Raw genomic sequence first — 15,321 nt, 5'->3', positions numbered from 1 at the left:
CGCTAGCTTCAATGAACCCGTGCTTCTCATAAGGAAAAGTGTCTGAAATGACGGGGGAATCGGGCTCTTTCCATTTACGAGAGCTGGAGCTCTGGGGCTTGGTAGTTGGCAAGGGTTTGCTGATGACAATGGCTTTGGAACCACTGGGTTTGGATGAGGCTGTGGCCCTGGGACTAGGTTCCTTTTTGACCTGAACCTGATCAGAATAACTGTCCAACTCGTCGAGGTCAAAGACTTCAGGGATCTTGACCGGTGCTGCATAAAGGGAAAAGTTTTACATCATTGTTACTCTTTATCTTATTATTATACTGTGTTGACTAATTATTTTAGAAGTAATCCTTACCAGACATTTCAGATGACGAGTATTGACTGGAACTCAGGACGTGTGTGGTGAAACTCCTGTCAATTGCAGGTAATTGGTAAACGGTGTTGATTCTTTCCTCTGATTCAGCGGTAGGGGGAGCTACTTCCTTGAAATTCACTGCATAAGGATTAAAAAGAAGGATATTAGTAGGAGATAAAAACCTAACGGTCCATGAGAATATTTATGACCCTACCGGTGGTTAACCAGTCCACCGGAAGGCTGGCACCCTCAGCAATGGAGTCTCGTTTGACAAAGAAAAATTTGCGTTGCCATCCGTCCTCGTTTTTGGTGGCTTTAAGAATAAGGGGTTTGCTAGAGGTCGAGAAAAGCAAGAACCGGCTAGAGCCATGGGATCGGAGGCGATAAGCAATAGGCAGATCCTCGATGCAGAGATGAAGGTTTTTGATTTGGTTAAGTACGATTAACACTCTCCAAACCATGGGCATGGTTTGAGCAAAAGAGATGCCGGTGGTTCGGAAGAATTGCATCATGAATTCGGGAAAAGGGTATCGAAGACCTAGCGAGAAAGGGTATGCTGGGAAGCAAACCCAATCAACAGAAGAAACGTCCGATCGAACTGACCGATCGAACGGTCTAAAGACCGTGTTATCAGGGAAAGCACCGGAAGCTCTCAAAGCCGCAATGTCTGCGTTGTCAAAAGCACAGACCTCCTTTTCAGGATTTTTGAGGAGATTCTGCTGGGTGAAGGTCTCGGCAGCCATTACGAATAAGAAAAATTGACATAAAGTAACTGAGAAATGGGGAATTACCTGGAGGCTCTGTTGGAGATATCTGCTTTTCAAACAAGAAGAGAGAAGATATAGGAGCATTGTGGATCTCCATTGAGCTAAAAGCGCGTTGGAGGTTATGATGTGATCTTGACCGTCGTTTCGTTTTAAATGCCTTGAATTATGGGATAAGACTTTTAAAATATATCCGTTGGATTGGTATACCAACCGATATATTTGGGGACAATTGTTATGGTTCATTTTTTAAGCATACATATCTTGAACTATATCCTGCTTTTAATTGTTTATCTGCGATCAGGATACTGGACGGGGATATTGCTAACATCCTGGGTGATATCATAAGGTATATTGAATTAATCACGTGCAGGTTAAAGACTGGGACTTGCTAACGGTCAAATGGACTTCATCTCCTCAAGACTCGGGAGTATTTGTTAAAGGAGAGACGTTGAACCCGAAAGACCAGGTCTACAACGTTCGGCTAAGGAATATTCGTTGGATCCCGGTTATATAGGATAGTTAGTTACATTCGTTTTACTATAAATAGATGGGGGCGGATCAGATTAAGGCACTCAACTTACACATTTTCGAACACTTTCTCTCTAGCTCATCGCAAACACTACACACAACACTTGTATTCGAATTGCATTGTAACACGTAGTCGATCCGCACCACATCCTGCACTGTATCCTGATATTTAAAGCAATAGAAGAACAAGGCAGCTGCGATTGTTAGCTCCCGAGGTTTTATGCCGGCGATCTAGATTGATCAAGGGCTTTCCTCGTACATCACGTGTCAACCTTTACCTTTTTGCTCATTGTTTGATTGTGGATACAGTTCGATATCCCGAGCCGTATCCTGAAACTGTTTTCATAACTAATTTGGTTAACACATTTTTCACACGTAATATTAGCACACTACCTCACTTAACTAATTTGATCACTAAATTGCTTCGGTAATTTTTGACCAAAACAATACCAGTTACCAGATTAAAACGTTTCACAGATTTGATGTTGTTATTAACTCGATTACCGCAGATGGCTCCAGATTTATTTGCCCAAACCCCAATGCTCTATCACACATTACCCAAGTGGTCAAGGTAATTAGTCCACGCCCGTCCTCCCTGGTACGGCGTGAGGGTGCCAAACCTAATAGCGTTATCACCTAATAACCCCGTTGCCTCCCCGGCAACTATTCGGTAGATGTAAGGGGGCTTATCAATAGAAATGAGTGTAATAACTAACATCCCAATAACCCGACGTTCCTCCCCTGAACGATTACCAGATGTCCCTCCCCGGGACGCATGCTTGGAAAAAGAGCAATGAACTCACCTTAGATTTGCTCGGTATTTAACAAGTTACTTTACCCGTTCCAAGTCGGTCAACCAAACCCTACCGTGGTTACGAAAGACAATCAGTATAGTGTTCACACATATCACGTATCTAACGTACACGTTGCACAAGTAGCAGACAAGTAAGACACACGTTCTTTTACGCATCGTAACTGTTAAACATACAATCCGTTTATCTATAACCTTTATCATGAAATCATATAACAAGTGTACGGGTTTCACATGCAACTCAATCACTTAACAGTACATGTGTTTTCACAGATTGCAGTTGCTATTAAGATCACAGTGTATCACATATCGGGCATTCGTTTTTCAACAAGTTTACATCCCATGTGCATGTCACTTAACAATGATTAACATAAAAGTGCTCTACTTACAGCAGTGTTTCATGAATCTAAGTACTCATCGTCATGTATAATAGTCTATGGTTATCCCATAACGGTGTTCAAGCCGCACACACACACACACACACAGGTTTGCATCAATAATACATGTTCCACATGTTCTTATTCACAAAGTCAACATACTGTACATAGATTACATTCATTACTAGGTTACTGTATAACACATAGCATGCATATCACATATCAGCATTCAACAGTGAATTGGTTATTCTCATTAATCAATAACGGTTTCCTCGTTTTAATTGATGTTGTCATGTAGCAACCGAAACCATGTAACCAGATATTCACATCACAAGCATCATGAACAACAACATAACCAGAAAGGACGAAACATCACTCCACATGTAAACAATTCTCTGCGAAAAAACACAAGTAACGAAACACTATGTTTCGCCAAGACTAGCATGCGACGAAACTCTATGTTTCGTCGAGACCAGCATGCGACGAAACTCTATGTTTCGTCGTGGATATCATAGTCTGCAGACCCTAACAGTTTCATCATATCCTCTTCGCTATCCGTATTCAACTTTTTAGATCATCATTTGTCGGGCCGGTTCACATAATCATTACTTAATCAACTATGCTTGATTCGAAACAACTTACACAACAATTCTTTGCACTAAAGCAATCAGTTCATCGAGTAATATTAGACCCGCCTTATCAAATCTGATTAAAAATTAACCTAGAATACTCCTCAAATTCTAACATGTGCGTTCCCTAGATCATCAGTCATTACAAGATCACAATACCGATTCTTACATAACTCTAACACCAATATTGAATCACATAACCATGTATAATCAAGAACAGGTGATAACAATCAAGACAAGTAAATATATACTAACCGAGAGTCGTAGAGAGTATGCGAGATTGAGGAGAAAGAAATCAGAGAGTGAAGCTTGTCGACACAAGGGGCTGCCGTCAAAGTGTGCTCAGAAGAGAGTTTAGGGTTTTATTATTCTTTGGTACATATATGCGCATATAACCGAGTCCCAGCTTCATTTGGGCCAAAAGCCCATATGACAGCCCATCCCCTTGACGAAAACCCATCTTTCGTCGGGCAAGGAAGTGACGAAAGTCATTTTTCGTCGAGCATGCCAATTGGCAGAATATACGTTTCGTCAAGCAAAGTTGTGACGAAAGGGTTTTGCCATGAAAGGTTTTTGTTAACTAATTAGCATTTATATAATCATACAAATTATATAAATCCATTTAAACAATCAAATAATTAACCTTTAACAAATGATTATTAACTCATTCAAATAATCATATAGGATTAACATTTAAACAATACTAGATCCACACAATAACTATACATAAATCACATAGCACATTAACAAGTTAAATGCTACTACACTTAGTCAATAAATTATACATGACATCACATAACAAATGGTAATCAAACACAGGATTATGGAACGAGTGATTCGTAGGATCAAGGACCTTGAAATATCGTGTTGTCACATAAATCATTGAGATAACTCGTTTTAATCTGTTTTGTTTGATTTAAGCATTTGGGGGTTAATGACCGTGTCCTGAATATCCTTGCCATTATTTAAATGCAAATGGTCACAACCTAAGCATAGGGTGTAGGCATACACCTGACAGTTGCGATACGGTTTCTTTTCCCCAAAAAGGGAATTAAGATATAAGATATAACCACACGTGAGGATAACTCCTTGTGGACTATATTAGTGGTGTGTTGATTAATCATGACTCGGCTTCTACCCGGGCCCTGAACGTACGACAAGCATATGAATCTGTATACAAGATTATTTTATATAATTATCCCAAGTTATAAAATAATATTTGTGCCTTGTGCATTTAAATAAATTTTATAAATGTTTTTCAAATGAGTCGGTTAATTGTATTTACCAGTGTAAACAGATGTATTTTCAAAAGACTAAGTGACAGGTACTACTCGTAATTGGCTGGGAGCTGCTTGGTGTCAATAATGGATCTTGCAAATCCTTAGGATGCCCTAAAGTCTGCTAAACTTCATTTTTTTTACATTCTGTATCGATTCGCCTGTGAATTTAATATTGCAAGCTCGAATGTAATTATCTTTTCAGTATTTTCTGACAATTGGGTTTGTAATAATATTTTATATTCCAATACTTCCGCTGTGCTATTCTGTGTATGTTTGACTGTGATGATATCAATCTTACGTCACGATATACCCCACCGGACCCATCGGGCTGAGCTGTAAATATCGGGGTGTGACACCCTATATATACATACATACATATATATATATATATATGTATATATATATATATATATGTTCCGCTTTGAAGACCTAGAACTTCAATAAGCAATAAGATGCTTCTTCAACAATCAACTCATAATGGCAGCCAGTGTTGCAAAAGTCGCTAGGCGGTCCCTAATCGGTCGACTGGGGAGTTAGGAGTAATCGAAGTACTCGGAGAGTACTCGAGGAGTACGCGGACATGGTAAATAAAAATATAATTAATTATTATATTATATTTATATAAAAATAAGCTTAATTCATGTCAAAATGAGTATAATTTAAAATGAAACATGTTTGAAGTTTAAACCTCACTAAGTACAAGGTCGAGTTGTCCAAGTACAAGGCCGAGTACGCCGAGTACAAGTCCGAGTAGGCCGAGTACAAGCCCGAGTAGTCGAATACAAGCCCGAGTAGTCTGAATACAACTCCGACTAGTCTAAGTACAAGGACGAGCTGGCCGAGTACAAGGCCGAGGAGCCCGATTTTGACCGTGGCTGAGTAGTCAAGTTCGACTACGGTAAACTCCCCTCGGAGGTGGTCTGAGGACCGAGTACTCGCCGAGTACAAGGCCGAGTAGACCGACTTTTACAATACTGATGGTAGCATAGCGACACCTACATATCATATATCTTTAGCGTCTTGTCATTCACACACAATTACACAAGTGGGAATAACAAAACAGGACTTGAAACGAACTTTTGAATGGATCCTGGGGCAATACGATAAGGAGTGAGCCAACAAGTTAAATGACACTTTATAGGCTTTTAAAACTGCATATAAAACACATATTGGCACTACATCGTTTAGAGCATAAATCATATTTTGGCCATTTGGGCGTTGAAAACGGTTGAACAACCTTTCACCATAAACTAACCCTAAAAAGTAATCCTAGAGACACATCTAGATGTGTAACTTTATGACAAGACACAAACCTACCATAAGTCACCTCTCAGATTCATGGGTTAAAACATTTGATCAAACTTGTTTTGACTTTAAAAAAAATTGATTTACATAAGAACTTAACTAATTAGTTGTTTTACACCAAAATACGAAAAGCACAAATACGAAAAGCACAAATTACTTACAAAAATGACCAGTCCATTCAACTCCCATATGGCACAGATTACCCTCGGTCTGGCATATTTGCTAGGATTTGGCAGTGTGATTCTACATACAACCACTATACATTTTCCGTTCTTACTTTCGATAAAACAACTAAATAAACTTGTTAATTAAATACTTTCACTAGTTAAAAATCCATCGAGTAAAAGCTTTTGATCATTGTTTCTGGTTTTGGTGTTCTTGTTGATGATTAGGTTCCATACCGACTTTTTCCTTGTATTTTGCAAAAGCTGCTGAAAGAGCCGATTTAACGGTTAGATCCGATTCCTTTTTATTGCGCTTACTTGAATGCGATGTTTCCTTCTCGTCTTCTTTTACTTCACTAGGAGTGAATTGTTGTGCGGATGTTTCAGCCTTTGAAGGGTGTTTAGGAATAGTGCGTTTGAATGGTTCATGGAATGTGTCGTACAAACGCTTTACCTGGTCAACAATTAGTAGAAAGAGAACCGATCAAAAGATTTGACTGTTACTGACAATATAATAAATCTTGTAATCATACTTAAGGCATCGACTTTTTATATATATATGAAAAAAAAATCATTTGACCCATACCAAATAAATCATTTGACCCAATAACAAAATCGACGTGCGGTTTTAGGAAATGATAAAAAAAATAAGAAAACATAATAAAGAGATGAGAATAAAGAGATACTTTACGCTCTCCAATGCCGGGGCAACGTGCTAAGTCCTCCATCGAGGCATCCATTATATGAGAAAGAGACTGAGAAGAATGGTAGACAATGTTAACAAAACAAGATTAACAAATATTGGTTAAAAAATAGTCAGAGAAATTACAAAAAACAATTTAAGCTAATAGACTCTAATGTCTAATGATGTGAAGTTGCATTAGTCAGTTTTGTAGTTGTCGGAGATGTGTCGTATTTTTGGGGGCCAAAATAATAATAATTAAAGGGTGCAAAAAAATGAAACATTTAAATACATTCCCAACATCAATAACATGATTATTTCTTTTTGTATCCAAACACTCCCTACATTCCCAAGAGTACAAGTGGAAGAAGAGGAAGTACCCCAAATGTAGAACCAAGAGTAACCACATCTGTCTTATTGACATGCCGAACTGATGTTAGAGCATGTGAGAGCTGCAAATGTAGTTTGTTAGGAAAGTTACAAATAAGTATATAACACGGAAAAATCCAGTAAATACTTGAGCCCAATGGAATCTATGATAGCCATAAATAAAGCCAAAATGCAGTAAGAAATGCTATAAATGGAAATTAAAAAAAAAAAAACTCATACACGTGATAAATAATCTGTATCCATTTGGCCTTGAATGAGGTCTGCAGGCTTGTTTTCATAAACTTTTATCGTCTCCAGATACCGACCACATTCTTCCAAGCTGAAACAAAGAATGTTCAGGATTTGGTTGGTTCTCTAACGGAATACCCGTAACATTCGATAGATTTTAATTTAGTAATTTAAATAGTTAGATTGAAAAATCATATAAAAATGTTAAAAGCTAAGAAATAAAATATATATATTAAATTCATTCTTACATGTAAACCTAAACTTAAGAAAAAATATTAGTATTTAAATTGATAAATTAAACGAATTTTAAGGCGTCCATTTAGAGAAAAACTCATCAAGATTTCATTTTCCATATTTGTTGCAATTAATTAGCTTGATTACCAATATATCAGTTACCGATAAGTAGCTTGCAACCCTAGTGTCATTTTAGGGTTTGATGGAGATTTGAGGAGACCGTAACTGATATTTTGGTACTCAAGCTAATAATTGCAACAAATATTGGAAATCAAATCTTAATGAGTATTTTTAACAGACGCAAGTACATACAGATTTCTTCAATTTATCAATTTACACATTAATATCTATTATTAGATAAGTTTTGGTTTACATTGAAGAAGGTATTTAGTATATATATTTATTTCTTAACATATATAACTTTTATATAATTATTCAACTTAAATATTCATGATTACTAAATTAATATTTATAGAACTTTTCATATAAAATCTAAACTAAGTAGGATTCTTTAACAATGATTTTAGTTGGCAATTTCGTCAAATGAATACAATTATAAGGTTTGGCCAAAAAGAAAATAAGTCAAACGGGTCAAAAGTCACAAGTGTATTTTAATGCATATTACAATATAGATTAATCAAAAAAAAATATAATTGTGATACTGCAATTAACTGTAATCGTACAGATTGTGCCTTAAAACACAATTTAACAAATATATGATCATAAAAACCAGACGCAGATGCTGTATATAATTTAGAATTATACATTGACACCATACCTCCAACCACACAAAAGTGTGCAGTCATGAAGTAGAGCTGTTCTTGTGACTTCCAACAATGGTTTCACAACATCTTCCTGGAACATAAAACAACAAAGCTCATGAGTAAAAATACATAAAATGCCAATATACCTTCACTCCTTGCACTTACAAACCTCAACAAAAAGATTCATCAATCAAACAAGCATACCATCAAAATCATATCTTTTAAATCACTTTATCCAATTTGAATGAGAATATTAAAAAATCATAAATAACGGTTAAGATGTTAATATTCTTACAACATCAACATGGCATAAAACAACACGAAGCTTGAAGTTTTTTCCCAATTCCCTTATTCGGTAATATAAGTAATCTGGGTGAAGCAGATGATACCTAAGGCTGCATTTGAAACACCCCAATTATTAAATGAGTAACGAAAAAATAAGTTAAAATATTTAAAAAATAAAGTAAAAAGGTAATCTAGTTATATATGACTAACTGAATGTTTGTTGACGGCTAGTGAATTGAGTTGATTGCTTGTTAAAGTACAAACCTAAGATAAAGAGCGCATGAATTTTTCCCCAACATGTAGTCACAGACAATATCTGAAAAAGCCCATCTCACATTTCTTATATGTTTGAGCAAAGGATTCCCCTTCTGCATGAAAGAGAAATATAGTATAAGACAAGATTAAATGAATTAGGTGAGAGATGATTATATACGTGCAGAGTTCCAGGCAATGGATCGGATCGGGATTCTGATTATATCTGAAACGTTTCCATTAAGTTACAAACTTACAAAGCATCGTAAAAACATAAATGAACCTTTTCAATGAAACTACTTCATGAGGTCAGTGATCTAATTAATCTTGAGTCTTGATCATACATTTTTTTCTTCATCAACGAACATGAAATTCCAATCACTGTTGGTTTACCATATGCCATCAATTTTTCCATCTAAATATGCAAGTATGAGTATGTATATCTATCTGTGTTTAAAAAAGCGCGCTTTAAGCGTGCAGCGCTGAAGCGTTTGGAAAAGCGCTTTTTTTGGTCTGAAGCGTTACAACACGTGAAGCGTTTTGAAGCGAGCTTTAAGCGCGAAGCGATGATGGTTTGAAGCGACGCTTCAGCCCAATCAGGTCACATTTGGGCCATTTTTTAGGCCCAATAGTCTTTAAATAGGGTTTAAATGAGGCCCTACTTCTTTACCCTAATAATCAGCCGCTGTCTTTTAACATATCAGCCGCTGTCTTCCTCTTTCTCCTTCTATTCTTTCTGCAACTTGATTTCTGTTTAGAAATCATAATGGCCTCGGGATCAAACAGCACTACTGCTGCCTCGGAAAAGTCCTTCTCATCTGGTGACCCGAGATGAATACGTACTTGATTATGATGATTATTGATTAAAGACTATTTTTATGTTTATGTTTTAAGTGTGTTTCGACTTTAATTTATGTTTTAACTATGCTTTTTATGTGTTAAGTGTGTTTTTTAATCATGTTTTTGTGATTATTATTGATTAACAAGTAGAACAGGTCATATTGATGTGTACAATATTTTTTTTAATTTTTTTTTTAATTTTGAGCGCTTCGTATACGTGAGGCTCTCGCTTCGCTTAAAGCTTTTGGAACCAAAACGCTTCGGAGCGCCTCGCGCTTTTTTAAACCAAGATATCTATTTCCATTCTAAGTATTAGGGGGGTAGGGGCGCCCATCACTCACCACTCACTCATCACTCACAACATCCAATCAAGTTCCGCCACGTCATCGAGCTTTATTCCATCACTAGTGATGGATTTTAGTGGAAATGCCCATCACTCACCACACCCAACAATTTTCCTCACAACCCAACAATTTCCCTCACATTCTCTCCAACTTTTCACGCGTCATAGTGGCCACTCGTTGTCTGTTCCACGCGCGATAGGATTGAGCGGCGCGGTGTTCTACGGGGATCCACGCGTGGTCACCGTGCCACCACGGAGCGCCCCGTCCCCCCTTAGTATCCAGACTTTCAAAAGTTCCCCATTTGTTGACACTCAGTTAAATCCACACAGTATATCATATTTTATGAAAACAAAAAAAAAGTTGCAATCATAACTGCAACCTGCGTAATATCAACAGAAATCTCTTTAGTTGATTCAATGCAGTTCTTCCTAATGAAAAGACTCGCTCTACGATTATGGTCCTTATGAACTTACGGTTTCAAACTGCTATTCAAATGCAATTCTAATTCAAACTATGTTTTTAATACCAACAATGTTATACCTGTAAAATAGTCTTAAAGCTAATAGAGCATAAACTAGTAAAATGCTAGGCAGCTAAAACTTCAAGAACAAATCAAATAAACAATAGCCTTACAGCAATAAATAAATAAATAAACAGAGTTAGAAATTTCTTATAAAACAATATCTATCACCTGTCTATTACTAACAAGGATCGCATTCCGATTTTGCGCAGAAGATGATGATGCCCCTGCCTGATTCGCAGCAGGTGTAGAACTATCCCTAAAAAAGCAAACAAAACCCTAATTTTACAAAACAGAACCAAAAAACAAAATGCAGAAATCAATTAGCAGCGTGACCTTGACTGCGATTGTGAAGAGGAGGAAGAGGGAGGCGGAACGTAAAACTCGGAATTTTTGATGGATTTGAAGGCTTGAGTGAAGGTCTGAGAAGATTTGAAGAGAGACTGTGCAGGTGGTTGTGATTGGGACTGAATAACTTCTTCGTATGAGGGGATTTTGATCACGAATGATGAAGGAGGATCATTGGTGTTAGGGTTTTGATTGCTGTTTTCCATTTTGTCTTCCCTCCACAAATTTTGTCGAACTACGGGGTTTTTAGAGGGCGAGGGGCGTCTTCGGGTTAAATAATAATCGGTTCTTGTCATTATAATTTGGTTTAGCGGTTAATTTATGGAAACATAAGTTTAATTCCGGTTTGGGTTGTTTTCAATAGACATTTGGGTGAAGGAACGAATCGAGGTTTTAATCTCGTGTTCAAACCTAACGAGGGGTAAGGGTTTACGGATTCCATCCGGTTCCCGAGCATGAGGGGGTACGGTGTCATGGCGGTCGAGGAGTCGATCTTAGACATGACCCCGAGCAGGTGGGTTTACACGTGAGATTCATTGTCGTTCAAAAATAATAGTAATAACAGGGTTCGTCGGGACGTGTATAGTTGCTTCGGATTGTAAATCACTGAATCGGGATTAAGTTTTAGGTTGGTGTACCCAAGGGTTTGTCGGAGAAGAACGTGGAAAAGGGTTGAAAATTGGATTCAGGTTTATGATTTATAGGGTAAATTAAAACTTTTTCGTAATTTATCGGGTTCATTATGGTATTTTGGATTATAATTAGGTGACACTTCATGTTTGGTTGGTTGATTTGGGTTTATAAGGTAAAATTCGATAGAGCCTCTCACACTCATTTATGAAAAGCGCAATTATGTTTTTTCTTAAGGAACTAAAGCATTATTGACATGTATCCATATATCTATGTATCTGACTAGTATAGAAATAATAAAATTTTCAGAGCCGGCCCTTAATAGGGGCGGGGAGGACAACCGAACAGGGCCCGTGATTTCGTAGGGCCCGTAATTTTTAAAAAAAATCCGATATTATATATGTAAAAAAAGTTTTTTAATAGGGTATAACCAAAAAAATATTAACATAGGCCCACTTAAAAAAAATCCTATTGTTTAAACCATTTAGCCCATTAGGTTAGTGAGCCCAATACCCAAATATTATCTAAAAACTAATTAAAAAACATAAAGTGGTGGCGGCAATCATCATTGATTCAGAAAAAGAAACGTGACGGAACAGATACCGATCGGCTTAGCTTATACAGGTGGGTTTTTGACTTTTGTGGTATGCTAGAATTTTATTTGATTATTCATTTATTTGATTCCAGATGCTATGCTTTGGATTGAAATTGTATTGTAATAATTTTAATATGTGAATGTTTAAATCAGTTTCAGGAATAATTAACATGCATTATAATCTAATCTTAATGGCTCCTAATTTTAATATGTGAATGTTTAATATGTGAATGTTTAATTGTAATAATTTCAGTTCAATTCATTTATGTTGTTGTCGAACATTATTTAGGCGTTAATGACTTAATGGCTCCTAAACAACCATCCGGATGGCAAAAACGTCAAAAGAGGAAACGACAAGATGAATTAGTGAAGTCACAAAAGGGTGCTATGCAAAAATTTTTGACGCCTATTCCGCCTATTGTTGATGTGGAAAAACCACAAGAGCATGTTGAAGTAGAACGGGAACACGATGAAGTAGAACAAGAGCAAGATCGTGTGGAAGTAGAAGACGAAGAACATGTTGAAAAGCAACAAGAACAAGAACATGTTGAAGAGCAACAACAAGAAGAGCATGTTGATTATATATTTGATCCAAGAAGGTGGGAAGGACTAAATGCGGATGAGATTAAACTATTGGTCGCGAAAGGTCCTAAAAGAGATACTAGTATTGAATTTGGTCCATATGATAAATTTAATAGACGATTTTCATCCACTATTTATACAAGAACATTATCAAACTTGGAGAAGTGTGATAGAGAATGGCTAGTATATTCGAAAGAGCTAGATAAGATGTTTTGTTTTTGTTGCAAAGTGTTTAGAAATGGGGCGCCAAAAGGTAGATTGGGAGGTGTAGGTTTTGATGATTGGCACCATGCTACCGGTAGAGTGAGAGAACATGAAGTTTCTTTAGATCATCTCATAAATATGAAAAAGTGGTTTGATTTGCGTAAAAGATTGAAATCGGACAACACAATTGATAAATTTCAATATGAGCAATTCAAGAAGGAAGCAGATTATTGGAAACAAGTCCTTTTTAGAATCATTGCGCTAATCAAATTTCTTGCTAAGCATAATTTAGCATTTCGTGGAAATAAAGAAAAGTTGTATGAAAAAGGTAATTGAAATTGTTTAGTTTTAGTTCCATTTATTCTTACTTAATTTTTTGTTGATTGTATTTAACAGGTAATGGAAATTTCTTGGGTCTAGTTGAGATGTTGGAAGAGTTTGATCCGGTTATCAAAGAGCATGTTCGGCGGATCACTAGTGACGATATTCATGTGCATTATCTTGAACACAAGATCCAAAATGAGATAATACTTATGCTTGCTGATGAAATTAAAAAAGAACTTATTAAGAACATAAAAGAAGCAAAGTACTACTCAATCATACTGGATTGTACCCCCGATTCTAGTCACAAAGAACAGATGACTATAATAGTGAGGTATGTAAAGTTCTCATCTAATTCTGTTATTGTTGAGGAGTCATTTTTGGGGTTTTTAAATGCTAATGATACCACTGGGAAGGGACTATTTGATGTAACTTATGCGGAGTTACAAAATCTTGGTCTTGAAATTGATGACATGCGTGGCCAAGGATATGACAATGGGGCAAATATGAAAGGCTCACATCAAGGAGTCCAAACGAGATTTTTAAAAGAAAATCCAAGAGCATTTTACACTCCTTGTGGTAGCCATTCACTTAACCTTACATTATGTGATATGGCTTATAGTTGTGTTAAAGGAAAGAGTTTTTTTGGACACATCCAACGGATTTATACTATTTTTGCAAATTCTATCAATCGTTGGCAAATTTTGAAAGATAATGTGAAAAACTGGAGTCTAAAGTCATTGTCTCAAACTCGTTGGGAAAGTCGTTTTGAGAGTGTTAAGGCAATCAAATTGCAACTTGATGATGTGCGGGAAGCTTTGCTTGAAGTTGGAGAGACAGATAGTGATGCTGCAATTGCAGAGGAAGCATTAGCTTTAGCAGAAAATCAACTTAGTGGATTTGATTTTTTGGTATCAATTGTTATTTGGTATGAAGTGTTAAACCGGGTGAATATTGTGAGCAAAAAATTACAAGCAAAGGATATGCATCTTGAAATTGCTATTCAAGAAATAAACAATTTGATTGAGTACTTTAAGGATTATAGAGAAACCGGTTTTCTTAAAGCGATTGAAGAAGCTACGGAGATTGCTAGTGATATGGAAATTGATCCCATATTTAAAGAAAAACGTAAGATTAAAAGGAAAAAAAGAAAAGATGAGACTTCTAGTAGCGAAGAAGTTGCATTTACAGTAGAAGAAAATTTCAGAGTAAACTTTTTCTTATATATTGTAGATCAAGCTATTGCTTCTTTAGAGAAAAGATTTGAACAATTTAAATGGTACGAGGGTTTATTTGGTTTTTTGTTTCCACGTACGTTGAGGATTATTAAAGATGAAGATCTTAAGTCGTCTTGTCATCGTCTTGAAAATGCACTCAGGTTTAAAGAAAAATCGGATATTGATGGCGAGGCACTTTATACAGAGCTTAATTTATTTCGTGACTCACTAACCAATAAATTTAGCAGTCCTGTAGATGTTTTGGAGTATATGAAAGAAGACGGTTATTCCCCAGAAGCATGCATTGCATATAGAATATTGTTGACTATTCCAGTCACTGTGGCATCTGCAGAAAGAAGTTTTTCGAAGTTGAAGTTATTGAAATCTTACCTACGATCTTCAATGTCCCAATAAAGACTTAGTGGGTTGGCGATGATTGCTATCGAGAACGAAGTCTTAGATGATATAAACTGTGAAGAGTTGATTCACCAATTTGCTATCAAGAATGCAAGGAGGGCTTCACGAATCATTGGTTAGCTATTAGCTTATTAGTTTTTACGGCATGTCATTCATTCGAGTACTATATTTTGTATTTTGTTAATTGCATTGTTTATCGAATGCTATATTTTTGTCAACCGTTCAAAGTTGTATGAAAAAACTAGCTTAAATTTTTTATTTAGT

The 15,321-nt window shown here is 36.4% G+C and overlaps 2 protein-coding genes across 2 annotated transcripts; one reads left to right on the top strand and one right to left on the bottom strand.

Moving 5' to 3' along the window:
- Nucleotides 1-6,086: 6,086 nt before the first annotated feature.
- Nucleotides 6,087-11,372, bottom strand: LOC110910977 (DNA excision repair protein ERCC-1). Its single transcript, XM_022155548.2, has 9 exons — nt 11,080-11,372; nt 10,915-11,002; nt 9,052-9,155; nt 8,798-8,897; nt 8,517-8,593; nt 7,496-7,595; nt 7,267-7,338; nt 6,891-6,959; nt 6,087-6,658 (listed from the first exon to the last, which is right to left on the bottom strand). The coding sequence occupies exons 1-9, from the start codon at nt 11,295-11,297 to the stop codon at nt 6,395-6,397; spliced, it is 1,092 nt and encodes a 363-aa protein (XP_022011240.1). The 5' UTR covers nt 11,298-11,372; the 3' UTR covers nt 6,087-6,394.
- A 1,247-nt stretch (nt 11,373-12,619) lies between these two features.
- On the top strand, nt 12,620-15,054 carry LOC110913396 (zinc finger MYM-type protein 1-like). The gene is made up of 2 exons (XM_022158229.1): nt 12,620-13,430; nt 13,499-15,054. The coding sequence occupies exons 1-2, from the start codon at nt 12,620-12,622 to the stop codon at nt 15,052-15,054; spliced, it is 2,367 nt and encodes a 788-aa protein (XP_022013921.1).
- The last annotated feature ends 267 nt before the right edge of the window (nt 15,055-15,321 follow it).

This window comes from Helianthus annuus, chromosome 15 (assembly GCF_002127325.2).
Source record: "Helianthus annuus cultivar XRQ/B chromosome 15, HanXRQr2.0-SUNRISE, whole genome shotgun sequence".
NCBI classification, from domain to species: domain Eukaryota; kingdom Viridiplantae; phylum Streptophyta; class Magnoliopsida; order Asterales; family Asteraceae; genus Helianthus; species Helianthus annuus.
This window is presented reverse-complemented; position numbering and strand designations above follow the sequence as displayed.